The following is a 26,621-nucleotide window of genomic DNA, read 5'->3' on the forward strand; positions in this document are numbered from 1 at the left end:
TTTACGATTTAGCCAACATTAATTACGGCCTAGTAAGCAATTAAAAGATATAAAGAGTGCCAAGGTCATTAAAATCATAAACAAACCAAGATAAGAGGATTTTATTTATTAAAAATAAATATATTCAGATTATAAATATATAATTTTTGAATATATGTTACTTTTAATATCTTTCAACAATTTTATCAATCAAAAGATTTAGTTAATATCATAATTAAAGCCTTAAGTGCTCACATTAACGTACGATTTATTTGAAAATTATTAATGTTTTAATAACAAACTATTCTGAATATAGAAATTAAAGTAATGCTTTTATATATTCAAACTTTATCCGTTACATTTTAGATGGTTGCCACTTAGTTGCATTTCTATGGCAACGCTTCCAATGCCAAACTCTGGCAGCGCTAAAAAGTGACATTTGCAGGCACTGTTTTCATCTGGCGTAGAAGAAAACGGCCCCGAATAAAATTGGAATTTAAGCTCATTCTCCACCTGCTCGAGTTGGTCCAGTGCGCCGGTACAATATGGCCGCGATAGTGCTAACCCGCAACATGCAGTTGGCCAGTAAGTCGACGCCGGTGCTCCACAAACGGACCCTGCCAAATAAATTATGTAATGCAGTTTTCCGCGAATGTTGTTGCTAATTTTCGATCATCTCTCGTTTGCAGAACACCATGGCAGTGGTGTGGTTGGCGTTTTGTGCCTGCGAGGATACTCTGCCGCCGCCGCTCCTCCCGAGGATGGCCCCCGCCCACTGAAGACTACCAATCCGGCAGCGATGAAGCGCGGAACTGGAGGACGTAGCAGTTTCAACGGAATCGTGGCTACCGTCTTTGGTGCCACTGGATTCGTGGGACGCTATGTGTGCAACAAACTGGGCAAGTCCGGCACCCAGATGATTCTGCCATACCGCGGCGACGATTCGGACGTCATCCGCCTAAAGGTCACCGGTGACCTGGGCCAGGTTCTGTTTCACTTCTACAACTTGGAGGATGTCTCCTCTATCCGCGAGGCTGTGAAGCACTCGAATGTGGTCATCAACTTGGTGGGTCGCGACTTCGAGACCAAGAACTTCAAGTTCAGGGATGTGCATGTTAACGGAGCTGAGAGGATCGCCAGGTGATTAAGAATTACTTCTACTTTTACGAAAAGAGATTTATAATTCAAATGCTTTTGTGCAGAATTTCCCGCGAAGCTGGAGTAGATCGTTTCATCCACCTGTCTTCTCTCAATGTGGAAGCCAATCCCAAGGATCTGTACGTTAAGGGCGGCAGCGAATGGCTGAAGAGCAAGTACGAGGGTGAGCTGCGTGTTCGTGATGCTTTCCCCAATGCCACCATCATTCGCCCAGCCGATATCTACGGCTCTGAGGATCGGTTCTTGCGCTACTACTTTGATTTTGAAATTGTATTTAATAAGAGTTTCCTATGCGGATCCCTGGCCTGTTTTTCGTACTCCCCTCCAAGCCCCTATTTTTTAGAGCATTTTTGACACGATCCGAAGGTTAGATGCCTGTGGAATTTCCAATTCATAGATTATAAATGGTATAGTTTTAGTTTAAAATTCTATTAATATCGTTAGTCTCTAGAGTGTGCTGCCAATATTTTATTACTTTGTTTTCGATGGCAATTAGCAGATGCCTACGAGACATATTTGAACGGGGTATGGAAACGCGCCAAACCGCAGACAGGTGCCGAGCTACCTGATAAGCCGACAGAGATAGCTGTCTGCGGTGGGGCTAACGCTATCTCATTCTGTGTGATTAAGTACGAAATTGGCAGGTCTGCTGATAACAAACAATTTTTGTAAACAATATCGAAACCGGCTCGGCTTTGCTATAGATGGGTTCAAATACCATCGCTATACGGGGAATTTGATGTGGAATGTTGATAGCAACTCGTGTTCCTGGCGATAAATGTTGCCAAGTAGGAAAACTATATATTTAAATAGATATACTAAGAAGTTCCCCAAAAAAATAATTATGAAGCCCTCAATCAGCTCTAACTAAAGGGCCCTGAATAAAGGAACATCTGTACTCACTCCATATACTAATTACTAACTTATAAACTCTGATTCATTATAATTTTGTCCAAAAGTGTGCAACGCAGTGAAGGAGACATCTCCGACCCTATAAAGTATATATATTCTTGATCAGGATCACCTCCTGAGTTGATATGAGCATGTCCGTCTGACCGTCTGTCCGTCTGTCTGTCTGTCTGTCTGTCCGTTTCTACGCGAACTAGTCTCTCAGTATTAAAGCGTCTTGAAACTTTGCACACACCCTTCTTTGTTTGCACGCAGTATATAAGTCGGAACGGCCGGGATTGGCCGACTATATCCTATAGCTGCCATATAACTGATTGATCCGAAATGGTATAACTTTGACGTTTTTAAAGTTAGAGAGTTCAAATTTGACATGAGAGCATTTTTTGGCAAAACATTACGACATGCCAAATTTCATAAGGATCGGCCGACTATATCTTATAGCTGCCATATAACTGAACGATCGGAAATGACCCAACTTTCGTGTTTTTGAAGATAGAAAGGTGAAATTTAGTACAGATTCTATTTTTGGTCAGTTGATCCAACCTACTAAATTTCATAAGGATCGGCCGACTATATTCTATAGCTGCCATATAACTGAACGATCGGAAATGACCCAACTTTTGTGTTTTTGAAGATAGAAGTTTGGGATATTTTTAGGTTTGGTTTTTGTATTATATTAAATTGGGTTATATTATCATATTTTCATAAGGATCGGCCAACTATATCCGATGTTTGCGATATATATCCGGTTTTAACTGCAAGGGTATATAAACTTCGGCTCCGCCCGAAGTTAGCTTTCCTTTCTTGTTTTTATTCTTTTTCATTAAATTAAATAAAGACACTTTAATTACAATTTAATGCTTTACAGTAGACGTGATTTCTGCGCCTTTTCATGAATAAGAGAGCCCTGCCAATCACTTTCTCCACATCCTCCCCAGAAACGTGATCATTTCAAAAATCTGAAAACTCACTAAAGCGATATGGGCCTATTAAAATAATACAAAAATTGATATTAACGATGATTGCTAAAGACCTCTTCAATTACCTTTAATGACTCCGCCCAGTTCATAAACGGAATAAAATAATAAACCCACAGTAACGGTCAAAAATATAGTCAAAAATCAGGACTTGATTTAATAAAGCATAGGTCTTCCAATTTTATTTCTAAATTAAATATAATTAAGATAATTAAAATAGAACAATACCAATCTGTTTTTTAATAGTAGTTTCATGAATTAATTTTTTTCCATCAGTCAGAGAATAATATAATTCCCTATTCTATAATGTTTATATACAAAGCCAATAACGGTTGAGTAATTGTTTATAATATGCCGCTGGGAACCTGGGGCCCGGCCCGGAAAGTTCTTGGGCCCCAGAGCCAAGGCTCCGGATCAATTTGCATCGAATTAGCATCGTCAGAGAATTGTTTTTGGCCAAGATCCCAAGCCCAAATATAACCTTTGATTAGCATTAATTTTGGAATTTATTTTTATATCGCGCAGATGGGTGATATTTGTAGGTTTAGTAATTTTTTCGGGCCACATTTTCGCAGTGGTGCCAAGAGGCGCGAGGCGTCTTAATAATCACTTGCTAAATGTATTCACAGTCTGGCTGCTAACGAATCAGTCATCTATATCTATAGCTGCCGGTATTAAGGTGTGTTTTTTTTTTCTTGGACTCCTGGTCCTACATTTAATAGCTATATACTATAGCTTCCCAGACAAATGTTTTTCGCACTGGCCCGCAAGCCCTTATCAGGTAGGTTTTGGCTTAGAAACTGGAAATTTACCCTCTCTTTACGGCTCTGATAAGCTGAAGAAAATGTGTGGGTTCTTTTTATTTGACGGATACTATTTTTAGCCACGCCACTCTTGAAATTGCGTTGGAAAATTTGTTTTTCCTATAATATATTTTTTTTTTATACACACACACACATCCACACAGTATCAAAATATTATCGGACACACGCGCACACACCTGTTGTTGGCCGGTACCGAGTTAAAAAACGTTAGTAAGCGATCTTTACTGCAGCGCGGCTCAAAACTGAATGAACCGCAAAGCCACTGCAAAATATATAGCACACCGATTTGGTGAACGAAAATACAGACAGACGAGAAAAATATAGGCGGCCGAACAAAAGCAAAAATGACCACAGCCGGCAAATCGGAACGTTGTTCAGGTAGGTGACGAGCTACTTTAGATAACAGGTACAAATTTTGGAGATTGGTCAAGGTTGGTCCTTAGACTTGTTTAATCTTGTTTAAAGTTTTTAGGGTATATTACAAAACATATTTTTATAAAATAGAGATGTCAAATTAAGAATAATATTTAAAGAATTTTATTAACAACTTTTCAAAGAAAATGTTATAAAGTTTTTATAACTTTGAATTGTTTAATACCTACATAAATTCGTTACCAGGTTCTTATCTTTTTTATTGAAAGTGAGCGCGAAAGTTCCAATGTGTGTGAGAATGTGTGCGAATAAAAAATCGTAAAAGAGAGAGTTGGCGAGAGTGATTGCAGGTGTGTAGGTGACAAAAGTGCGTAAGCTTGCTGGGAATTATCAGCTGATGTGAGAAAGATTACCGCTCCAAATACAACTAGCAGATGATCTAGTATTTGTGAGAAAGAAAAGAGAGCAGAAAAGCTTTCTTCTGCTTTATAGACCGTCATTTCAAACAAATTTCAAACCACATGCACTGATAACATTTCAACCGCAATAATTTAAATTTAAATATACTATTTAAACGCTTACTGAAAACTACAGCAGAGGGATAACGATTTTTAATGGATAACGATGCTCACGGTTTTGCAGCTCAAAGGCGACTGGTAACTGAATACTTTGCTTACAGAACCAAACCGTGCCGAATTAAACATTTCACTGGCTGGAAAATTGCAATTAAACCACGCACATTAGATAAAAAGCGAGCAATTTGAGGTTTGACTAGCCTAGCTGCTCAACATTTTAATTTCAACTGGGACACGACTGGCTTATGTCTTATTTGTCAAATATTATTTACTCAACGCGGTCTAGAAGGTAATTTACGATTTAGCCAACATTAATTACGGCCTAGTAAGCAATTAAAAGATATAAAGAGTGCCAAGGTCATTAAAATCATAAACAAACCAAGATAAGAGGATTTTATTTATTAAAAATAAATATATTCAGATTATAAATATATAATTTTTGAATATATGTTACTTTTAATATCTTTCAACAATTTTATCAATCAAAAGATTTAGTTAATATCATAATTAAAGCCTTAAGTGCTCACATTAACGTACGATTTATTTGAAAATTATTAATGTTTTAATAACAAACTATTCTGAATATAGAAATTAAAGTAATGCTTTTATATATTCAAACTTTATCCGTTACATTTTAGATGGTTGCCACTTAGTTGCATTTCTATGGCAACGCTTCCAATGCCAAACTCTGGCAGCGCTAAAAAGTGACATTTGCAGGCACTGTTTTCATCTGGCGTAGAAGAAAACGGCCCCGAATAAAATTGGAATTTAAGCTCATTCTCCACCTGCTCGAGTTGGTCCAGTGCGCCGGTACAATATGGCCGCGATAGTGCTAACCCGCAACATGCAGTTGGCCAGTAAGTCGACGCCGGTGCTCCACAAACGGACCCTGCCAAATAAATTATGTAATGCAGTTTTCCGCGAATGTTGTTGCTAATTTTCGATCATCTCTCGTTTGCAGAACACCATGGCAGTGGTGTGGTTGGCGTTTTGTGCCTGCGAGGATACTCTGCCGCCGCCGCTCCTCCCGAGGATGGCCCCCGCCCACTGAAGACTACCAATCCGGCAGCGATGAAGCGCGGAACTGGAGGACGTAGCAGTTTCAACGGAATCGTGGCTACCGTCTTTGGTGCCACTGGATTCGTGGGACGCTATGTGTGCAACAAACTGGGCAAGTCCGGCACCCAGATGATTCTGCCATACCGCGGCGACGATTCGGACGTCATCCGCCTAAAGGTCACCGGTGACCTGGGCCAGGTTCTGTTTCACTTCTACAACTTGGAGGATGTCTCCTCTATCCGCGAGGCTGTGAAGCACTCGAATGTGGTCATCAACTTGGTGGGTCGCGACTTCGAGACCAAGAACTTCAAGTTCAGGGATGTGCATGTTAACGGAGCTGAGAGGATCGCCAGGTGATTAAGAATTACTTCTACTTTTACGAAAAGAGATTTATAATTCAAATGCTTTTGTGCAGAATTTCCCGCGAAGCTGGAGTAGATCGTTTCATCCACCTGTCTTCTCTCAATGTGGAAGCCAATCCCAAGGATCTGTACGTTAAGGGCGGCAGCGAATGGCTGAAGAGCAAGTACGAGGGTGAGCTGCGTGTTCGTGATGCTTTCCCCAATGCCACCATCATTCGCCCAGCCGATATCTACGGCTCTGAGGATCGGTTCTTGCGCTACTACGCCCACATCTGGCGTCGTCAGTTCCGCTCTATGCCGTTGTGGCACAAGGGCGAGAAGACCGTGAAACAGCCAGTGTTTGTCTCGGACGTGGCCCAGGCCATCGTCAACGCTGCCAAGGATCCGGATAGTGCCGGTCGCATCTACCAGGCTGTGGGGTAAGTAGATGAATCAATTGTTCCGAAACCATTTTAAGTCCTAATTCCATTTCAGCCCCAAGCGCTACCAGCTGAGCGAACTGGTCGACTGGTTCCATCGTCTGATGCGCAAGGACCAGAAGCGCTGGGGCTACATGCGCTACGACATGCGCTGGGACCCCACCTTCCTGCTTAAGGCCAAGCTCACCAGCTGGATCTGCCCCGGCACCCCAGTCGGTGGCCTGCATCCTGCTCGCATTGAACGGGAAGCTGTTACCGACAAGGTTCTGACCGGAGTGCCCACATTGGAGGATCTGGGCGTTACCCTGACCAGCATGGAGCAGCAGGTGCCATGGGAGCTGCGTCCCTACCGCGCTGCCCTCTACTACGACGCAGAGCTGGGCGAGTTCGAGACGCCATCGCCGCCCAAGAGTATCGAGGCGCGGGATGAACTGCGTCTGTTTGCCTAAGCGGATGTGCAAGTTGTCTGTGTTGATCGGAAATTTTTAGTTTGAATTTTTAAGGCGATGCGTCAATAAAGAGATGTCGACAGAGATTTACATTTGTTTTATAAGTCGTAATCCGAGAAAGGACCATGTTCTTGCTATTTGTTGTTCTGATGCTCATAGTTCCTTAAATTTACAAAATTAATGGGAAAATTACGGCTTGGCTAAAAAAAAACATTTTGTTGACTAATCAATAATAAGGTTAAATGATTAAATTGTTAATCTAAATTTAAAAGATCTAGATTTTAAATTCAATTTGAATTTTAAAATATTACAAAGATATGGCAACCTGTTGGTATTTTTTAGTATTAAAACAAAAAGCCCCCAAACAGGGTTATTAAAGAGAACAATTAAAATTGTACATTTTGTACATACATATTTGGCACTTAAATTTTGTAAATAATAGGAAAATTTTTTTATTTTTCTTAACTGAGCGAAATTAATAAAAAAGCTAAACGTTTAATTTCCTGGGACAGTGGGACCAGACTTTATGTTTCTTGGAGCTTTAGGTCTTTTAACGTGACCAGATTTTCAGTGTGTATTTTCGGGCTTTGGTTCGGACGTTCCTCGCTCGGATTTTCTTCCTTTTAGGCGACAAGGAGCTTTCAGCCGTGCAGATTCAGATATTGGCCGGAAAAGCATAGTACGGAAAATTCGATTTCCTTGGTTGTGTTTCTTTCTGTGTGTGTGTTTGCAAACATTTTGGTTTTCAGCAATTTTTGGTTAACTTAAGTGAGCGGAATAAAAAAAAAAAAACAACATTGGGTCGCGCGCGCTTCTCTTTTCGCCGTCACGCGTTTTGTGAGTGTGTGTGAGAGTGAGAGTGGGGAAATGGCATAAGTGCAGAATTATGAAAGCGGAGTACTCGCTGCCGCCGAATGTGATTTTTGAAAGGGAAAACGGAAGCAGAGACGAAGGACCAGGAACTGGCATCCAGGACGAGACCCCCAATCGGCCGTTGGCTCATTTAGAAATCGAAGTGATTAGATTTGACGCCAGCAGAGGTAGTGACACCGACCGAGGAAGGAAAAGGTCAAGAAAGCAACAACACCAAAAGCACCAAGAGTGTAGGAAGAAGAAGAGGCATCAACAGCAGCAGCAGCATCATCATACCACTACAAGCAAGAGCAAGAGCCTTGCCTTATTTTTAGATTACCTACGCCAGTGTCCCGCCATCGAAATTGTCGCCGCCTGTGACGACAGCACCGACCACGCCTACAACGGTTCGACACCTCCTCCTGCACCCACCGCCCTCTGTCCAGGCGCCGTTACCTTCCGGCGGCACACGCTTCCCCTGCTCCGCAAATACGCCGCCAACAACGGCAGCGGTTGCCATTTCGAGCATAAAACCAAAATTTATGCTCTATATCGTCACCTGGAGATCGGTGGCCCGCTCGAACAAGTGCAACAGCAACAGCAGCTGAAAGTCGGCCACATCCAGCTGCGCTTCAAGATGCTCTTTGCCGAGCCCCCGCCCAAGGGTCACGCCCATGGACATGCCCTTGGTCATCCGCCGCCCGGTGACCCCGAAACACCTCCGCCATCACCGCCACAGGTGATGCCTCTGCCGCTGCCGCTGCCTCTGCCGCTGCCAGCTGCTCTGCTTCAGGACCAGCAGACGGCGGAACTTATGTCAGGTGAGTGATTCAAGGACTTTTCAGGAACTTTTCAAGAATAAACCTTGGGATTTTTAAGATTATATCGATTGGGGGAAAGGGCCTTGAGGTTTAAAAGTAATTCTTATGATATAGGATATAGGTATAGCCACATTCTTTGGTTTTTGGCAATTATAAGTTATAATATATAGTATTATAAGATATATAGTTTTTAGAACCTTTATAATTGGGTTTATTTCAATTTCATAAGAGAGGGAAATGTCTGTCCTATAATTAGCTGGGATGATGTCCTATAATTAGCCCCGCGATCTCGAACCAAACTCATAAACATTATTTCGGAATTTCAGATGATTTCCTATAAGGCTATATAATCTATACTATAGATCTATATAATATCTATAATAATAGAACCCACATACCTCTGAAATACCTCTGAAACTTAATCCATTAGAGGTGTTCCTAACTACCAGCTGATTAGATAATTTCCATATTTTTTCAAGATCGTTTTTTAGAACCTCCTTCCCAGCTAGTCTGTCATTACAGCTGTGACTTGATTTATTAACTAAGTCCCCCTCCCCACCCCCCTGCGATTTATGGCGTGAAAATTGCATTTCCACTTTCCACTTGTTTCCAACAAAGATTTACGAAAGAGACCCCCAGACCAGTTCGCGGATGAAATGCCGGCGGTGGGGCTGCGATCGGGCATCGGGAAGCCCTCCATTTTCCACGCCGTGCTCGTCACCTTCCTGCACTACTTCTCCTGGGGCCTCCTCACCGTGCCCTTCATCGCCAAGCTGTCGGAGACCTTCGGCGATCGAGCCTTTCTGGTGGATGGGCTGGTCTTCGGGATCCGCGGGATTATGTCCTTCCTGACCACGCCTCTCATGGGCGCCCTTTCCGACTTCCGGGGTCGGAAAGTGGTGATGCTGCTGGCGGTGGCCACCACGTACTCGCCCATACCCTTCATGGTGATCCGGGGCTGGTGCTTCTTCATCCTGGTGATGCTGAGCGGGGTCTTTGGGAACACCTACTCCGCCTCGCTGGCCTACGTGGCGGATGTCACTCACCCCCAGGAGCGATCCAGGGGGTACGGGATCATGTCCGCCACCTATGGAGCCGGGATGGCCCTGTCGCCCATGCTGGGGAACTTCCTGATGAACTGCTTTGGAACCACGCCCATCATGGCCCTGTCCTCAGTCGTGGGCTTCTTGAATATTCTGTTCATCGTCTTTGCGGTTCCAGAGAGCCTGGTGGAAGGGGGTCAGTCCATGGAGGAGGCACCGCATCCTAAGCCTCAGGACATGGAGCCCTTGAAAGAAGGGACCTTCGAGGATGAAGCCCCCTTCCAGAAACTGGAGGGAAACCCCCATAGCATCTCCGATCTCATCCGAGTCCTGAGCAAGCTCTCCAAGGACCGAAGCCTCCTGGCCGTCTACCTCATCTGCTTCCTGGGAATGTGGCCCTTTGCCGGCGTCGACTCGTGTGTGCCCGCCTACCTCAAGCTCAACATGGGATTCAGCTACGGGGAGGTGTCCGTCCTAGTGGCCATGGTGGCCCTCTTCGGCATCACCTCGAATCTGCTGCTGGGCTCCATCATGAGGATTATGGGCGCCAAGTGGTCCATCCGATTGGGCCTCGTCCTGATGATGGTGCAGCTTCTGATCTTTGGATTCGCATCCAGGCACTGGGTCCTGTGCTTGGCCGGTGTGTTGGCCTCCATGTCGACCATCATCCAGGCGGCCTCCAGCACGGTGGCATCCCTCTACGCCGCTCCGGAGAACCAGGGCGCTGTCCTGGGCGTCCTCACGGGAATCGAATGCCTCTGTGATGGTCTGGGACCCGCTGTCTTCGGAGTGCTCTTCTATCTCTTCCAGGACGACTCCAAGAATCCCCACGAGGCGAAGCCCCCGATCCCAGTGCCGTTTGTGGTAGGGGCTCTTGGGGTGGTGGTGGCTCTGTTCCTCACCAGCTTTCTGAAGAAGGAGACCTCCTCGGAAAAGCAGAGGCTTTACAGGATCTTCAACGAAGAGGAGGAGGATGCAGTGGAGCATCTGACTGGAGAGAAGGAACGGGATTTGGAGAGTTTTTAATTTTTAGACTTTAGTCGTTAGTACTAACTTTAAAACTAACTATTAAAAAATATTAGTCAAGCTTCGGAACCGTAAAAAATGAAATTGCTTGGAAGATTAAGATCCATCTCTGGTAGTGCTCATCCGCTATTCCATCCGTGAGGACATGCCTGTAGTTGATCTCAAAAAGGTACTCCTCTCACTGGCCTATGTCTCGGGGATCGGGCAGCCCAGCGTGTGCCATGCGGTGATCGTGGTCTTCCTGGAGTACTTCGCCTGGGGCCTGCTCACCATGCCCATTATAGCCACCTTGAAGGAGACCTTTCCGGAGAACACCTTCCTGATGAACGGCCTGGTGGAGGGGGTCAAGGGGATACTGTCCTTCCTGTCGGCCCCCCTGATCGGCGCCCTGTCGGACATCTACGGCCGCAAGGTGCTGCTCCTGGTGACCGTGATCTTCACCTGCCTGCCCATTCCCCTGATGAACGTCAGCAACTGGTGGTTCTTCGTGGTCACCTCGATGAGTGGCTTGTTCGGAGTCAGCCTCTCGGTGGTGCTGGCCTATGTGGCGGACGTCACCTCGCAGGAGGAGCGCTCCAGGTCCTATGGTGTCATCTCGGCTACCTACACGGCCAGCTTGGTGGTGGCCCCCGCGCTGGGGAACTACATCATGAAGCACTATGGCATGCAGACGGGAGTGATGGTGGCCACCATAGTGTCCACGGTGGACGTGATCTTTGTCTTGGTGGCGCTGCCCGAGAGCCTGCCCAGGAAGGTGCGGGCCACCGGCTTGAGCTGGAAGCAGGCAGATCCCTTTATGTCCCTGCTGAGAGTGGCCTCCGATCCCAACATCCTGCTGCTGTGCGTCATGGTCTTTATGTTCCTGCTGCCGGAGGTGGGGGAGTACTCCTGCATCTCCGCCTACTTGAAACTCTTCATGGGATTTGGATTCGAGGAGCTATCCATTCTCACGTCCCTCACCTCCACACTGAGCATCTTCGCCAACGTGGTCCTGGGACCTCTGGTGAAGTCGCTGGGCGCCAAGAGGGTCATCCTGCTCGGCCTTATGCTGGAGCTCCTCCAGTTCTCCATCTACGGCCTTGGCAGGGAGAAGTGGCACATGTGGCTGGCCGGGCATGTGGCCGCCCTGGGCTCCCTGACCTTCCCGGCCGTGAGCTCCTACCTGTCCCTTTACACGGAGGCCGAGAGCCAGGGCGCCGTCCAGGGCATGATGACCGGCATGTCGGGTCTCTGTAATGGCCTGGGACCCGCTTTCTTCGGGATTCTCTTCTACATCTCGGATATGGACTTGACCGAGAACCGGTTGCTTGGACGGCGCTTCTTCGTGGATCGTATCGGAGCTGGACCGTTCCTCTTTGGCGCCTCTTTTGTGTTGGTTAGCATCCTTTTGGCCTCCTTGATCCCAAAGGAGCGGTCTCTCAAGGTCAGGAAGGTCGAGTTCTGCGCCCTGAAGTATACTATAGAATATAATGAAAAGTTGCTCAGTACTGACAATTAGATACAGTTACTTTCTAAATTTTAATATTATTATTTTAATTTTTTTTATTTAATAAAGAATAGATTTTAAAGAAAGGTGGATTTAAAAATAAAAAATATTTCTAGTTTAAAAGCATCAAGTAGCCACTTAAAGAAAAAGTTTTAAAAAAAATTTAAAAAATTATATTAAAATCTTTTCCTTTAAACTTTGAGCTTTAGAGGGTTAAGCTGTCCCGTTGTCGTCATTTATCAGCCACTTGGACGACGCAGCTTCTCAGTCGACGACCGCTGGTGTTTATTTTGGTTTTTGTTTTTATTTTCCCATGGCATTTTCCTCTAAATTATTTATAACTTTTAAAAAGATTGCTTTTTTTTTAAGCGGAAAATTCAAAACAGTTTGTTGACTCTTACGTAAGAGGCTATCTGTCTCTGTCTTTGGTTTGTTTTGCTCATTAACACGTCTTAATCATCGGCAAACATAAAATCGCCAAAAAGATAATTTATTAACAACAGAATGCAGAATGCCAAAAATAGACCAAGCTCCCCTGAAGTATCCCCAAGTACTGGCCAATCTTTTGGCTTCTCTTCTGAGATTCCTGTTTCTCCCAAGTATTTTGTTTTATTTTATTTGGCTTTTTTTCCGCCGCAAACACAGGCAAAGTCGAAAACTTTCCATTTGAAAAAGCGAATCCCCAATAAATACGTATACGTAAGGGCGGCCGAAAGAGAACCATAAAAATCAGAATATAGTGTGATATGCCAAACACGTGCAAACACGATTCACTCTCTCTCTGTACCTTGGTTTATCTCTCTCGCTGCGAGAGAGAGAGTGGGGGACAGCCAGTCTCAGTGGCGTCGGGCGGGTAAATATTATTTAACTGTTATCCAGGGGCGGATTAAGGACAAGGAGGGTAATTAAAATGGTAATAATGAGGGATTTTCTTGACTTGAATACTTTTGATGAGAACTCTTCAAAAAAAAAAGGTCATATATGTATGTTATCCACCTTATCCACCTTCTCGAACTCCGCTCCTGCCCATCCACTATCCCAGATACACATATTTTATCTCACTGTATCGTCAAGGCTTAGCTTTCTTGGATTTCTTGTATAGTTTCTTGTGTTTTTGTTTTTTCAGCCTATTTGGTGACACATTACCGGCTGCGTCTGGTTTTTTTTTTTTGCCATTGGCCTTCAAATTTTGAGTCTTGGAGGGGACCAGAGACCAGAGACCAGAGGTCCCCTTATCACCCAGACATATAAACGCACAATATGTACATATGTGACAACATATGTTCCCCCGAATCCGCAAAACATACGGACATGGGTAGAAACTATTCGCGATTTAAAAGAGAATTGCAGAGAGCGAGAATTCGTACTGCAAGCTTGCTACTTTGGGGCTACTTTGTTGCTACACAGGGAGAAATTACAGTGGGGTGGCAGCCCTACATAGTGGTGGCATGGGGTCGAAATCGATAAGCCTTGCCTTGATAAGATGGGCCTCTCCTCTCCCTCTCGCCCACGATGTGAATTTGTATGGGTTTTAATTAGCGTCCCTAAACATGGAAAGTGGTACTATAGTCAGTGGTACTATTTGAAATCCAGTTACTGACTAATACCCAGATTACTACCGGCCAGGTTGCACCATCTGAGCCAGCCACTTATGTCATTGAACCTGATGCCGTCTCTTATCAATTATCTGGGGGAACCAATCGAATTATTCGCACCAGGCGTTACCAGGCGGGTAATTCGGAAAGTATTTCCCTCCCAACCGATAACACTTTGACCTATGGCTCTAATCCGCAAGTTTCTCCCAGTGGCATCCACTCGAAACTTTGCTTCCTTCTGTCGCCGAACTTTGTCAATGCCAAGCAAATTTATGCAAAAAAATTAATTTGGGTCTGGTCTGATTCCACATTCTGCTAGTGATACGAAAAGAGCCTACTTGGGCAGAGACTTGGACTTGGAGAGAGAGAGAGAGGCTTACAAAAAGAATTTGTTTGCTAAAGATACCCTTTATGGAGGTATATGGGTTTTAGTAATTTTTGTATATTTTAACTATTTCTTAAAATATTTAAAAACGAATTACCTTTTATGAATCAGAGCTTCATTGCGCGGAAATCTGCATCAAAAAAACTGTAACCAGCGAAAAAAAAAAATTTACTCAATTTTTGACCAAAATTATGAGGTTACCCCTTTAAAAATTTCAAAAAATGGGTCAAAATTTAAGATGCCTGTTTTTGCTAGAGAATGATTCTACTCCAAGTTCTAAGATCGGAAAGCTATACCGTTCAAGGATCTGTCAAGTATTAGTCGAGTTATGCACATTTTTCCACCATAAAAGTTCAAAAACTGGAACAACATTTTCAAAATTCATTTTTTCCCAAAATCCAAACTTTTCAGGCACTTTTTAGTGTATATCTTAACTATTTCGTAACCGATCGAAAAACGGAATACCATTTAAGAATCAGATCTTCAATACGCTTTAAATTGCATCTAAAGATTTTTTAAATCGAGCAAAAAAAATTTGACCTAATTTTTGACCAAAATTATGAGGTCACCCCTTTGAAAAATGTCGAAAAATGGGTCAAAATTTAAGATGCCTGTTTTTGCTATAAATGATTCTACTCAAAGTTCTAAGATCAGGAAGGTATACCATTCAAGGATCTGTCAAGTATTAGTCGAGTTATAAATATTTTTTCACCATAAAAGTTGAAAAACTGGAACAAGATTTTTGATATAATTTTTGTCCCCAAAATCCGAACTTTTCAGGCACATTTTAGTGAATATTTTAACTATTTTTTATCCGATCGAAAAACGGTATACCATTTAAGAATCGTATCCTTAATACGCTTTAAGTTGCATCAAAAGATTGGAAAAATGAAAAAAAAAAAATTTTACTCAATTTTTGATCAAAATTATGAGGTCACCCCTTTAAAAAATTTCAAAAAATGGGTCAAAATTTGAAATGCCGCGTTTTGGTAGAGAATGATTCTACTCTGAGTTCTAAGATCGGGAATGTATACCATTTGTGAATCTGTCATGTATTAGCAAAGTTATAAATATTTTTCCACCAGAAAAGTTGAAAAACGGGAACAACATTTTAGATATTTTTTTTATTCCCAAAATCCGAACTTTTCAGGCACTTTTTAGTGAATATTTTAACTATTTTTTATCCGATCGAAAAACGAAATACCATTTAAGAATCAGATATTTAATACGCTTAAGTGTGCATTAAAAGGTTTGAAAAAACGAACAACAAAAATTTGACTCCATTTTTGACCAAAATTATGAGGTCACCCCTTTGAAAAATTTCGAAAAATGGGTCCAAATTTTTGTTGCCTTTTTTTAACAGAGAATGATTCTACTCAAAGTTCTAAGATCGGGAAGGTATAACATTCAAGGATCTGTCAAGTATTAGCCAAGTAATGCAATTTTTTAACTTCGAAAGTGGTAAATTTTTTTAAATATTCTTGAGTTGATTAAAATATAAACTTTAAAAGCACTTTTTAGTAAATATTTTACATGAAACTTTAACTTAACTTTTTATTAACTTCTATTAAAAACTATTTTAAATATATTTCTGAAGAACTTACTTTGTTTACAAAACTCGAAGTACTTAGCTCTCAAACTTTAAAACAAAACTTAATGCTATAAAATCGAGAATATTAAAGCTCAGGTAGGGTATCCATAGTGCGATGCTTTTAGAAGAAATCAAAACCCAATGCTCGAGCACGTGAGAGAGAGAGAGGAATGCGAGGCAGAGAACGCGATTACGGCGGCTTTTCTTCCGCTCCTCTTTCTGCCGGCGTTTTCGGTTTCGGAATCTCAATTCAAAAGCCCACGTCGTAGAGATCGGTTCGCTATATTTTCGCTCCCCCCACAACTGTAAATCCGCCAAAGACACGTGAATTGTGAGGCAATCGGAACTAATAGTTTCCATTTCTTCCATGTCCTCACAGGCAACACCAGCAACATCGAGCTAATGGAGGCCATGAAGAAATTGGACGCTGATCTGGTGGCTCTGTTCGCCACCGCCGCCGCTGAGCCGCTCAAGAAGAAGCAGCAGCAGGTGCTGTGGACTGAGCCGGAATCGGAGCAGATTCCCGACGATTTGGAGGAGGAGGAGGAGCTGGTCATAACCCCGGAGATATTCCGACGCTGCAACGGCCTGCAGCTCCACTTGGAGGCACTCACCCTCCAGCCGGAAGGAACCCAGCGCATGGAACTGGTCCAGAACGAGGTGCGACCCATTTTCACGGTAGAGTGCCAGCTGTCCGCCGACTTGATCCGGAAGGTGCCCCGCGCCCCGATGTTCCACATCATGCAGTTCGAGTCGGAGAAGTTCCACAGCCTGACGCAGTGCACCCGCTTCGGCCAGACGGCCCAGCGGCAGGTGGACATGGAGGAGAAGGACTGGGAGGATCTGACCGCCACCGCCGGCCATGTCGACTTCACGGTCTGGTGGCGTGAGCCCGGCACCTGTCTCAACGAGATGCTGGGCATGGGTCGCCTGGAGCTCCGGGAGCTGTACGAGGCCTCGCTGCTGGAGCAGTGCAAGTGCATTGCCATCAAGCGGCGCGACATCCACCTGGGCAGTGTCTATGTGAAGATCAGCTTGCTGCAAAACGGATTGGAGCAGCAGGGATCGGATCAGCAGCACCTGGGTGATGGAAAGAACGAAAGTGGAAACAAGGCAGCAGGTGAATATATATGACTAATGTCGTGTGGTCGCCACCAGCAAGAACAACTGATTCTTGGGCCCCAATACCGAGTACAACTGATACTACAAGCCGAACCACACGACCACCAATACTACTTCTACTACCACTACTACTACTTCCACCACCAAAATGTCCAAAAACAAAAACAAATCCAAAACCAAAAACAAAATCAAAATCAAAAACAATATCAAAACCACAATCACACGCACCACGAGCTGCCACGCCCACGCCTCCTGCACTTACTCTGTATATTATTGATTGCCGTTATTCAAGTGCTGACCATCATTCTGTTAATAAATAATTTTCATTTTCAAAATAGAAACCAAAAAAAAAAACAAGAAAAAACAAAAAAAAACCAACAAAAACAAACCAAACAAAATCTATTTTGTGTTTTATGTTTTTTTCCATATATTTTTTGAAACATTTATTTTATTTTTTCAACAGCTTTGTTTATGATCATGGGGCACAGTGGGTTGCAAAAGGGTATTATGAGGAATTTTGAATTTTTTACATTTTAAAGAAAAAATTTAAAAAAATGTTTAAAGAAAAAATTTAAAGAAATTTTTAGGTTAGGTTTGAAAATTTAATTTTTGATCTTTTAGTTTTAGTTTCAGTCTTATACTTTTGAGAAGGTTTATGATTTCTTGAAAAAATTATAAAAGAAAGCTTATTTGATATTTATTTGTATTATTTTAATATTTTAAAATTTTAAAAATTGAAGTTTAAGGAAGTTCTGCCTTTTCTTTTAAAGAAATTCCCGAAAAATGAATATTTTTGATGTTAAGATTTACTTTTGTTACTTGTTGTACATTTTTTTAATATTTTAATAATTTTTTTTTAATTATTGTTTAAAATTTAAAAACATTTTATTATATATTTCCTGGTTCATTTTTTTTTAAGAAATCCTAACCTCAAAACCTGACTTTAGAATCATTCTTTCCACCCCCACTGTGCCCATTGCTTATTGATGCTTCTGTTATTGGCCAGATTCTGGATACGTCTGGTCTATTCTTAGGCCACTCTACTCCAGTGGTCAGTGGTTGTCCGTTGGCTGAGCACGTGCTATAACCGATTCGACCCGGTTTCACCCGCTGATCGGCGCAATCTTGCCGTTTCGCATGAGCTGCTTTTTGGGTTCTCCGATCGATCGATCCCGCCTGTCGTCAAGGCGATAAGCCTCCGGAGCTGCGAATCCCAAAGCTTATAACGCCAACTGCGCAAATCAAGGTCCACGACAGGAACTTTGAACTGTGATTAATGGGTAGATTCCCTCACTAATCCGATCCTGTTTCTCTTCCAGTTAACTTGAACTCGAAAGCCGACATAACACCCCCCCAGCCACCGCCCCCTCCGCCTCCGCCTCCCCAAGCCAACAGCAACAACAAGGCCATCCTGGACTGTGCCAACTTCATGGCGGAGACCAACAAGGTTCGCCTCCTCCGGGGCTACCTCTACGTGGGTGAGGTGCGTGCCCAGTCGCCGGAGGACCAGGCCGCCTGCCAGGAGGTCTCGATGCAGCCCTTCTGGCAAGAGCAGCTGCTGGAGCGGAAGATCGACGACAAGGGAGCCTTTGGACTGCAGGATCAGTTCGCCATCATCAACGATGTGCACTTTCTGGCCTGCGTGGAGCGCCAGCACCAGGATTTGGAGGTCAAGCCCCTAGGCGGAGTGGTGCGCCTGCCGCTGCACCAGTTCTTCATAGCCTACAGGGATGCCAGCATCACCAATCACCTGTGCAAGGGAAAGGTTCGAGAAGATGGATATATCCTTAAAAGGATTCCCTTTTTAATGTAAATTATTTCCATTTCCAGCTTCCGGTGATTTCCATCGATGGCTGGGCCCCGATTCTCAGCCCAGAGACACAGTCCCAGTTGGGAGAGCTAAAGGTGCTCCTGGCCATCGGAAGCGAGTCCCAGATCGCCCAGCTGAGGCAGCAGCGCGGCCTCGAAGAGGACATGATTATCCCAGATCTGATGGATGTCAAGGCAAAGGAGGAGATGCCGCCTCCCCCAGCTCCGCCAACAAACAACTTTAGCTTCCAATTGCGTATTGTTGGGGCGGCGGGATTGCCCCTGAATCCCGGCAAGACCAAGAAGCCGAACAAGCGTGGGCCCAAGCGTTTTCCACCCAACGAGCCACCCAACACCTATGTCTCCTTCCAAGCAGCCAGCTGCAACAGTCAGACCTTCATGTCGCCCGAGGGATTGGTCTACGCCACTCCCATCGTGCAGAAGTCCATTGAACCGCAGTGGCTGAGCAAGTTCCGGGTGGAAGTAAGTGGTGACTACCGGACCAACGTAAGTGCTCCAAAAACTAGAACTCCGATAGACACTAACCCTACTCCATTGCAGCCCCAAAAGCTCTTCATTTTGAAGTTGTGGAAGAAGGCGGTGGGTAACCAGGATCCCAGTCCCCACGAGGATGCCATCATTGGCTTTGCCGCCCTCAATCTCAACGAGAAGCAGCCGAACGGAGGCTTTCCCAGTGGCTGGCACAACATAGTCGACTTCAACGGGCACGTTACTGGGGGGATTGAGGCCCATGTGGAGCCCATACCCCCGACTGTGGATGCTGTGATCGAGAACCTCGAGAAATCCATGGAGCTTACGCATCTCCAGATTGGCCAGGCCATCAAGCGCAAGTACACCGAGCTGGAGGAGATTTCGCAGCGACTCCGCTCCCGACTGGTGGACGTTACGGGGGAAACCTTAAAGTTCCCGGAGTTCGATGTAAACGCCGCCCTGGACGACTGGCAGCAGGAGGGGGCGGACGACGATCTGGTGGACGACTTTGAGCGGGCACTGCGCACCCCGACGCCACCCAGCTCCCCCACGCCCTCGACCAGCAAAGGCTTGACCGGCTGCGCACAAAGTCCCAGCAATGGCACTGGCCAGGAATAGCCCAGGGCCATAATAAGTCAGTTAATCATGCTTTCTCCTCTACCCACATCTCGATATTGTCTCTGATATTGGCTCAAGCTGTAGTAGCTGTAGTTAACCACCTAGTTGTAGACTATGATAATATACACGGAACCTAATCCGATATTGTGCTGTACTTAAAAATTGGCATCCCGATTTGCCTCGATTCACCGTCTTATGGCTGTCTATATAGCATAAAATCAAATCTGAAACCGATCACCCAGCGATCGTTTCATTGAGTTGAAAATTAAATTGTCGATTAATTATTGTTTTAAGTCTCGAGAGGATTTCCCAATCTACCCAATCTAGCCCTACCTACACACACACACACACCAACCACACAGAATATGTATTAGTTTCGGAACTGTGTTAATCACCTAAGTATTTAGACACTATTACTTAATAAATATTAAATTGCTAATGCAAAGTAAACAATCTATATTGTGTTTTTGGGTTGATAAGGAACATGTGCATGGGGTCTATATAGTCTATATTATATATATAATATTATAGACTATAATATAGACGGCCTATGATTCATATTTTCTCAGTATTTAGTGATTTTAGTCTCCTAAAGTGGTAATAATTTGGTTAAAATCCATATAATTGGGTTAGATCTGGTATATAACAAGTTAATATAGAGGTTAAAGGAGCCTTTTATAAGGAAAACTTTAAGCTTCCACTGAATTCTACTGATTTTTAAACAGAAATCTTCGATCTCAACGAATTGATTAGCACAACTTGATGAAATTCCCAGCTATTATGACTCAGCCCGTGGGAGAAGATAATAAATATTTATAGAAAAAAAAAACATTGTTAGTCCAAGAACAGTCTCTAGTTAAGAACTTAAAAAAGTACCGATTTTAAGGTTAGTTAAAGTTCAAAGCAGCAGATTCTTAAGAATAGGATCATTTTCAGCTCAGTAGAGGATTTACTAATCCTTATAAGTAGGGATTAAACCATGGATAGATCATATTAAATCTACACCCCCTTTAAATCTCCCTATAATCCCTCTTACCCTCCCAGATTCCAAAGACATTCAAGATCTTCTTTTAAATAGATATTGAAAAATATTTTAATATAAAAATTATTACAACTATTGTGTGTTGGTTTCGTTCTTTTTTTTAGTGGGGGCTAACCCCTCCCTCACATATTTATATTTTATATATACTTTTTATATATATTTCTTCATCTATATGCTAGAAAATCAAAACATTTTACGAATGCACAACAGAAAGTATGTTCTGGATATACAGTATGATTGAACTACAATGTGCCTACAACAGTGATCATGATGGATGACGATTATTGAAATTCTTCAAATGGAGTTGGATCTAAGTGGGGGCTAAGACAAGGTGCTACAGCAAAACATATATATAAGATGTATAGAGAATGGCCTCTACAAATGCTTCTCTGTATCCCTTCACTCGCTGTGTTAATATATAAAACTATATAAAGTATGTTTTTAAGAAAAATCTGATCAACCCTCGCCCAATGGCCTGATTTTTAGCTCTTTAGCTTACATATTACGTTGTTATAAAGTAATGCATTTAATGAGAAGGTGACGAATGGACTTTCGTTGAGAAATTCAAGTGAACTGGAATACGGTTGGCTGTATATATATATATATGTATACTCCGACTTCTTATATGGAACGCGCTTCAATGTTCTGTTTTCGATTGATGTGCATATTGATAGATTGAAATCGTTTATATATTTTTTTTCTGTTGCTTTTTTTTTTGTTTATGGCATCTTTCAGTCAATGACCACACGGGTAAGGAGTATGCCACGCTTGCTCAGCCACAATCTAAAAATAATTATCAATGATTAATTGAGAGCTTCTTGATGATATCAGGGAATACTCACCCGAAACCGGCGCCCAACAGCAACGAGAGGACATTGGTCACCAGCAGCGAGTATAGAATTTCGCGGGAGAACAAGGAGTTGGCGCCCAAGCGCTTCAAGCGAATGGAGTAGCCAGTGGTAGTCTTCTTTTTCTCCTCCTCATCGCCAGCATCGGCGCTCACAGGCTCAAAGTTCCAGCTCCTAAAACAAAAAAATTAGGATTTTCAGTTGGTATATAGTTAAGTTAAGTTAGCATAATTAACATTCATACTTGGGTGGCTGCTCCTCGGCATTGCGATTAAAGCTCTTCAGCCAGTCTCCGTTGTCTGGGTTCTGTTTATCTCCAGCCTGAAGACAAAGAAACGCATTGAATTACACGATCACCTCGGATACGGTTCGTTTGGCAGCACTCACCTTGGTCCAGTAGTTGATATAGACGTTTCTGAGCTCATCGTCCGGACAGAGCTCCGACTGGGGGCTGTTCGGTGGGCTCTTGGGGCTGTCTCGGGGCGTATCACGACGCGAGCTGGCCAACGAGACCACCCGGCTGGACTGGTTCGATTCGCGCTGGGCCTCGCGCAGAAGGCGCAGATACTCCTCCCCATTGTTGAACGGCAAGGGGGTGATTCTGTCGGGGCTCTTGATCCCAGCCATGGCAGCTGTTGTGCTCAACTCGATCCAAGATTCTGCAAGAAATTAAGAAAAATTTGGATTAGAAAAAATATATCATCCATCACTATATTCACATGGAAGCAGGCCAGCTGAGTCCAAATACCAATATTTTTTTTTTTATCTACAGTTTGAGAGTCCACAGTTTGAGAGTCTACAGTTTTAGAAGAACAATGCGCGGCACTTTTCTCAAAAAGAATAAAACAGCGTCACCCCTTCTGGACTTGTTGGTGTTTGCTTAAACGTAACAACAACAAAAAAAAAGCACGTTGTTCAGTTCGTTAGCTCATATATATTCATATATATATACGATAAGTATAGAGTATACAAGTCAATGTGTGCTTGAGTGCCCGTGCCCCATTGATAAGGCTAAAAACCCCACTCAACCCGTACAATTTCCGTTCAATTTCGGCGTTTTGTATACATAATGTGCATCGTACATATATAGAGGCACACACATGTTTTGTTTAGACTATATTTCGATGCTTATCATCGACACGGAGGAAATTTCATTTTCAAAACAATAACAAAACCGAAACAGCCGATTGCAGTATGAAATGGGAAGCGTGCAGGTTACATGACTGCGATAAGAAATACAGTAGTAACTCTAACAATGCTAACAAACAGCCAGAACTGATTTAGAATTAAGTGCCTCGCTAGTCAATGACTAAGAATAGTAATTATTTATTTCACAACTTCTTTTAATTTTTTTTCTAATCTATAGAGGTAGCACTGTCGAATTTCGAATCAATTACAGAAGACACTCACGTGGCAGACCAATCATGCTGACAAACGAATACTAAATGCTGCGTCTAGACGTCCAGGATGATACATTTATGACAGTTTTTAGCAACAAAAAAATTGCATTCAAAACGAAAAACCCGCCGGAAAACAGGTAAACAGTTGGTGGGTGATGCTCTTGCCGATTCAGGTAAACAAGAGAGTGACCGTTATCGGGAATCCGGGTTACAGGTACTCGTACAAATGTGCAGCGAAAATGAAAACAAAAACAAACGCAGAAGCGTATCTAAGGGTGGCATGGCGAAACAACTGTAAACTTGGCTTGCTGACTCACGGCACGTAGGCCGCTCTGCTCTCTCCCGGCATCACCGCCTCACCTCTCTCTCACTCCCCTCCAGCTGCCATCTCTTTTGCTCCTGTGTGTGGGTTATGTGCATCTGTCCGAAAGACCCTGAGTTGGGCCCATTGAACCGCCTCTTTATTATAGGATGACTCCTCCGTATCATATTATATTTTTCGTTACACAAAGAAAAAGCATCACCTAACTTGACCATGAATTTTGGGATGTCAATTGCGATTTTATCTTTTCAGAGTTCAATAGTCCTTTCTAGGTCACTGAGATAATTATTTATATTTTTAAGAGATTACGATTTTAAACAATACTAAAAATAATTGTATTTTTTCCCAGTGAGTAGCATGTGAGTGCCCCTTGGATCTGATAAAGTAGTCGGTCGGCCGAAATATAATTGAAGCTAATGCCAAAGTCGCAATTTCTGGAAACGACCGATAGGGAAATGCCCTCCCACAAAATACATATTTATTTACGAATTATTTTTGCAAACAATTCGGACGGCCAGACAAAAAGGGAGCAAAATAGGGAGAGGTGCGAAAAGAGAGCGGCTGCTTGACGTCAAGCAGGCCAAGTGCAAAATAACAAGACATGACATGAATGAATGAGTCGTCGTCGTCCGTTCGGGAGGAGGGGGAAGAAGTGGAGCTACCGGGAGGGGGCTTGACAGCTTCTTTGTTTTCATTCTCCTTCTGCGGCGGAGTTTACACTTTTTTTTTTTTTTGCAAGTTCTTTGTTTTTGTTGCGCTGCGCAAGAACAACAACAAAACAAAGGAAACACAGAAACGGAATCAAAATGCAAGCAAAGCCTTGAAATAGAATATGGGAGATGCAAGTGCGGCACATAAAAATGCGGATACAAACAAATCACAAACTATATCTATTTATAGTTACAGCCACAACTACGCCAGCACCGCGCCATAACGGGTTACTGTGTTATTGTTATGATTGCAAAAAAAACAACAATACGAAACACGAAAGAAAGAGCAAAACAAACAACTTACCACCAAGCAAATCTTCTGTAGATTTTGGTGTCGTAGACATTTTGTTTTTGTGTGTGGGTAAGCGTGTTGAATGCTCAACACGTCAACACTAAAGATAACTTGTTTTTGCTTTTACTCGGATTAAATCAAAACTTTGTTTTCAGGAATTTTTAGTCAGAGGTTTTATTCGGCCCTTCCTTGTAAATATGTGTGTATTCGCTTGGGTGTTAGTGTATGCGTAGGAAAATGCGTTTTACTTTTGTTTGGCGCTGTTTCTCCGACGCTGCACTCGATTTGCTACAATTTTTATACGTTTGGCTAAAGCTAAGCAAGCTTGCGCTGAATATTGCAACTTTTGTTTAATGCTTCGTGAAGCGGCTGAGTCTAAACTAAATTAAACACGAATTCGCTTCTACGCACCGCCTCGAGCTTAATGCGTATTAAAAAACGTTTGTGTTTCCACGGTTGCTTTAAAGGGGACCTAAGCAGTGTTGACCAACAAAGAAAAAATTGCAAATGCTTGGCACTGTAGTTGGCCACACTAAAAATACTGAAATTAACTCGCCGGGTTTCAATATTTTTCAGCCGTTACTCTTATAGCCGTTGTGAAATAAAACTTGTCATTTTAAATTAGTTAAGAATTTAAATAATAGAGGACACTTCCGTTTTTAAGAAGCTTTCAATTTTAGCCCGCCACCGACAGAGTTTAACATTTAAATTGGTCACACTTTGGCGCGTTTTTTAAACAAAATTTTAAATTTATTTTCATCTCGTTTTTAAAAACAATTCGAACGTTTCCAAATCACTTTTAGCCACATTTCGCACAAAATAAAAGTTATTTCCTTCTACTATGGTTTTGGGCGATATATAAAGATCCTCTTGCGGATTGTACTGAGCGCGGCCCAGTAACTTGAGAAACTCGTGGCGTTCTCGTAGCCGGAATTCCCGCGATGCCAGGAGCTCAGGACACTGGACAATCTGCGCGTGGGAAAGGCCCATGTCCTGGTGGATGTAGCTGAACCGTTCAATAAGATCATCGGGAGCTATAAATTAAGATAATACTTTAAATTTCAATTTTTAATATTTGTTTTCATTTAAATACTTACGAGTCATCATCAGTCGCGGTCGGCGAACGATTAAAGCACTTAATTCCTTGGGACTGAAGCCCATTTCTTCCCTCAAGGTAAACACCGATTTCCTCAGATGTTCCATGTTGTAGGTAATAACATTAGGTTCTTTGGTGGCCAGCAAACGAAGATCGTGACCACTCAACCGGAACTCTTTTTGGAAATATCCTAAGCGGCGGTCAACTCGCCTGGTGGAGAACATCAGCCAATACGGATTCTGAGTGAGAATTCTGGCTCTGGCTTCATCTGAGAACCTCTTGCTCTTCAGGTATTCCACGCGGGTTTTTAAATCGTCCAGATCCTCCTTGAACAATAGTGGATTTTTGGTAAACATCCTGCCAAAGTTGTCGGGTGAAACTCCCTGATCCACCAGGAAGGAAATGTGTGGCTTGACATTCTTTTCAAAATCCAGGCCAAGAACAAACTGACCCAGACCTTTACGCTTTTCTATGCTGTGCAGATCCACTCCAAGGTCAATAAACTTTTTCAGGGTACTGGAGTTATTGACATAAGCCGCCAGATTAAAGGAGGGCACATGGGCCTCCCGTTTCCCAAAATCGAGAGCCACCTCCTTCGAACTTTCGCGAGTAGGCTCTGCAGCTGTGTCATGTTGGTTGGTGGTTACATCTGTGGGCGTAATAAGTCCTACTTCGACTTGTTGACTCCTCTGTCCTCGCAGATGCCGTAATTGAGCAGTAATAGCCGTGTATTTTGCTGCATTTTGTGAACTTTTTAGGTTGTTACGTATTGCTGAGAAAAACATGTCTACAGCGTTGCCAGATAGATAGTGCGGGAAACTATCGATATATCAATCTATTCGAATCATCAAAATATATTTATATTTTTAAAACATATAAGGGTTTTACGATATTTGATAGTAAAAATATACTTTTTTAAAGTAAATGACTTAATTTAAAGAAATATAACCATTTATCTAGCATTTTTTATTGAAATTAAAAAAAAAGC

The 26,621-nt window shown here is 43.0% G+C and overlaps 7 protein-coding genes and 1 long non-coding RNA gene across 12 annotated transcripts; 5 read left to right on the forward strand and 3 right to left on the reverse strand.

Moving 5' to 3' along the window:
* Positions 1-222: 222 nt before the first annotated feature.
* On the reverse strand, positions 223-4,868 carry LOC138926356 (uncharacterized). Its single transcript, XR_011442843.1, has 2 exons — positions 4,802-4,868; positions 223-1,512 (listed from the first exon to the last, which is right to left on the reverse strand). It is a non-coding gene; the product is annotated as an uncharacterized lncRNA (long non-coding RNA).
* LOC122322322 (NADH dehydrogenase [ubiquinone] 1 alpha subcomplex subunit 9, mitochondrial-like) lies at positions 423-1,491 on the forward strand. Its single transcript, XM_043214112.2, has 3 exons — positions 423-564; positions 669-1,119; positions 1,182-1,491. Exons 1-3 carry the CDS (start codon positions 525-527, stop codon positions 1,489-1,491), a joined length of 801 nt encoding a protein of 266 aa, XP_043070047.1. The 5' UTR covers positions 423-524.
* A 595-nt stretch (positions 4,869-5,463) lies between the features above and the next one.
* Positions 5,464-7,169, forward strand: LOC108126169 (NADH dehydrogenase [ubiquinone] 1 alpha subcomplex subunit 9, mitochondrial). The gene is made up of 4 exons (XM_017242623.3): positions 5,464-5,651; positions 5,756-6,206; positions 6,269-6,634; positions 6,690-7,169. The coding sequence occupies exons 1-4, from the start codon at positions 5,612-5,614 to the stop codon at positions 7,081-7,083; spliced, it is 1,251 nt and encodes a 416-aa protein (XP_017098112.1). The 5' UTR covers positions 5,464-5,611; the 3' UTR covers positions 7,084-7,169.
* Positions 7,170-7,669: 500 nt separating this feature from the next.
* LOC108126388 (uncharacterized) lies at positions 7,670-20,376 on the forward strand. 3 transcript variants are annotated; one of them, XM_017242962.3, is made up of 5 exons: positions 7,681-8,756; positions 16,262-17,002; positions 18,324-18,769; positions 18,835-19,320; positions 19,375-20,376. In XM_017242962.3, exons 1-5 carry the CDS (start codon positions 7,970-7,972, stop codon positions 19,921-19,923), a joined length of 3,009 nt encoding a protein of 1,002 aa, XP_017098451.2. In that variant the 5' UTR covers positions 7,681-7,969; the 3' UTR covers positions 19,924-20,376. The 3 variants fall into 3 exon arrangements, with proteins under 3 accessions (XP_017098453.2, XP_017098451.2, XP_017098452.2); XM_017242963.3 differs by lacking the exon at positions 7,681-8,756 and adding an exon at positions 16,093-16,187; XM_017242964.3 differs by lacking the exon at positions 16,262-17,002 and having other exon boundaries at positions 7,670-7,762.
* LOC138926287 (hippocampus abundant transcript 1 protein-like) lies at positions 9,379-10,894 on the forward strand. Its single transcript, XM_070279943.1, has one exon. It carries the CDS (start codon positions 9,413-9,415, stop codon positions 10,823-10,825), a length of 1,413 nt encoding a protein of 470 aa, XP_070136044.1. The 5' UTR covers positions 9,379-9,412; the 3' UTR covers positions 10,826-10,894.
* Positions 10,931-12,347, forward strand: LOC108126116 (hippocampus abundant transcript 1 protein). The gene has a single exon (XM_017242554.3). The coding sequence runs from the start codon at positions 10,971-10,973 to the stop codon at positions 12,321-12,323; it is 1,353 nt and encodes a 450-aa protein (XP_017098043.2). The 5' UTR covers positions 10,931-10,970; the 3' UTR covers positions 12,324-12,347.
* A 612-nt stretch (positions 20,377-20,988) lies between the features above and the next one.
* On the reverse strand, positions 20,989-25,011 carry BNIP3 (BCL2 interacting protein 3). Of its 3 annotated transcripts, none has more exons than XM_017243014.3 (5): positions 24,786-25,011; positions 22,201-22,472; positions 22,058-22,134; positions 21,808-21,987; positions 20,989-21,748 (listed from the first exon to the last, which is right to left on the reverse strand). In XM_017243014.3, exons 2-5 carry the CDS (start codon positions 22,438-22,440, stop codon positions 21,697-21,699), a joined length of 549 nt encoding a protein of 182 aa, XP_017098503.1. In that variant the 5' UTR covers positions 22,441-22,472; positions 24,786-25,011; the 3' UTR covers positions 20,989-21,696. The 3 variants fall into 3 exon arrangements, with proteins under 3 accessions (XP_017098503.1, XP_017098501.1, XP_017098502.1); XM_017243012.3 differs by having other exon boundaries at positions 24,550-25,009; XM_017243013.3 differs by lacking the exon at positions 24,786-25,011 and adding an exon at positions 23,224-23,378.
* A 254-nt stretch (positions 25,012-25,265) lies between these two features.
* Positions 25,266-26,433, reverse strand: mTerf3 (mitochondrial transcription termination factor 3). Its single transcript, XM_017243011.3, has 2 exons — positions 25,635-26,433; positions 25,266-25,571 (listed from the first exon to the last, which is right to left on the reverse strand). Exons 1-2 carry the CDS (start codon positions 26,416-26,418, stop codon positions 25,294-25,296), a joined length of 1,062 nt encoding a protein of 353 aa, XP_017098500.2. The 5' UTR covers positions 26,419-26,433; the 3' UTR covers positions 25,266-25,293.
* Between the last annotated feature and the right edge of the window lie 188 nt (positions 26,434-26,621).

Source organism: Drosophila bipectinata, chromosome 3L (genome assembly GCF_030179905.1).
Source record: "Drosophila bipectinata strain 14024-0381.07 chromosome 3L, DbipHiC1v2, whole genome shotgun sequence".
Classification (NCBI taxonomy): Eukaryota; Metazoa; Arthropoda; class Insecta; order Diptera; family Drosophilidae; genus Drosophila; species Drosophila bipectinata.

Excerpts from the sequence above, each read along its gene's own strand:
- LOC138926287 (XM_070279943.1), top strand. The coding sequence starts at position 9,413 with ATGCCGGCGGTGGGGCTGCGATCGGGCATCGGGAAGCCCTCCATTTTC.
- mTerf3 (XM_017243011.3), bottom strand. The coding sequence starts at position 26,418 with ATGTTTTTCTCAGCAATACGTAACAACCTAAAAAGTTCACAAAATGCA. Across the intron at positions 25,572-25,634 it reads ACCGCGACTGATGATGACTC|CTCCCGATGATCTTATTGAA; the intron begins GTAAGTATTTAA and ends CTTAATTTATAG.
- LOC108126388 (XM_017242962.3), top strand. The coding sequence starts at position 7,970 with ATGAAAGCGGAGTACTCGCTGCCGCCGAATGTGATTTTTGAAAGGGAA. Across the intron at positions 8,757-16,261 it reads GACGGCGGAACTTATGTCAG|GCAACACCAGCAACATCGAG; the intron begins GTGAGTGATTCA and ends ATGTCCTCACAG. Across the intron at positions 18,770-18,834 it reads ATCACCTGTGCAAGGGAAAG|CTTCCGGTGATTTCCATCGA; the intron begins GTTCGAGAAGAT and ends TTCCATTTCCAG.
- LOC108126169 (XM_017242623.3), top strand. The coding sequence starts at position 5,612 with ATGGCCGCGATAGTGCTAACCCGCAACATGCAGTTGGCCA. Across the intron at positions 6,207-6,268 it reads GGAGCTGAGAGGATCGCCAG|AATTTCCCGCGAAGCTGGAG; the intron begins GTGATTAAGAAT and ends GCTTTTGTGCAG. Across the intron at positions 6,635-6,689 it reads CGCATCTACCAGGCTGTGGG|CCCCAAGCGCTACCAGCTGA; the intron begins GTAAGTAGATGA and ends ATTCCATTTCAG.
- BNIP3 (XM_017243012.3), bottom strand. The coding sequence starts at position 24,589 with ATGTCTACGACACCAAAATCTACAGAAGATTTGCTTGGTG. Across the intron at positions 22,473-24,549 it reads TACAGAAGATTTGCTTGGTG|AATCTTGGATCGAGTTGAGC; the intron begins GTAAGTTGTTTG and ends AATTTCTTGCAG. Across the intron at positions 22,135-22,200 it reads ATATCAACTACTGGACCAAG|GCTGGAGATAAACAGAACCC; the intron begins GTGAGTGCTGCC and ends CTTTGTCTTCAG.
- LOC122322322 (XM_043214112.2), top strand. The coding sequence starts at position 525 with ATGGCCGCGATAGTGCTAACCCGCAACATGCAGTTGGCCA. Across the intron at positions 565-668 it reads CCGCAACATGCAGTTGGCCA|AACACCATGGCAGTGGTGTG; the intron begins GTAAGTCGACGC and ends TCTCGTTTGCAG. Across the intron at positions 1,120-1,181 it reads GGAGCTGAGAGGATCGCCAG|AATTTCCCGCGAAGCTGGAG; the intron begins GTGATTAAGAAT and ends GCTTTTGTGCAG.
- LOC108126116 (XM_017242554.3), top strand. The coding sequence starts at position 10,971 with ATGCCTGTAGTTGATCTCAAAAAGGTACTCCTCTCACTGGCCTATGTC.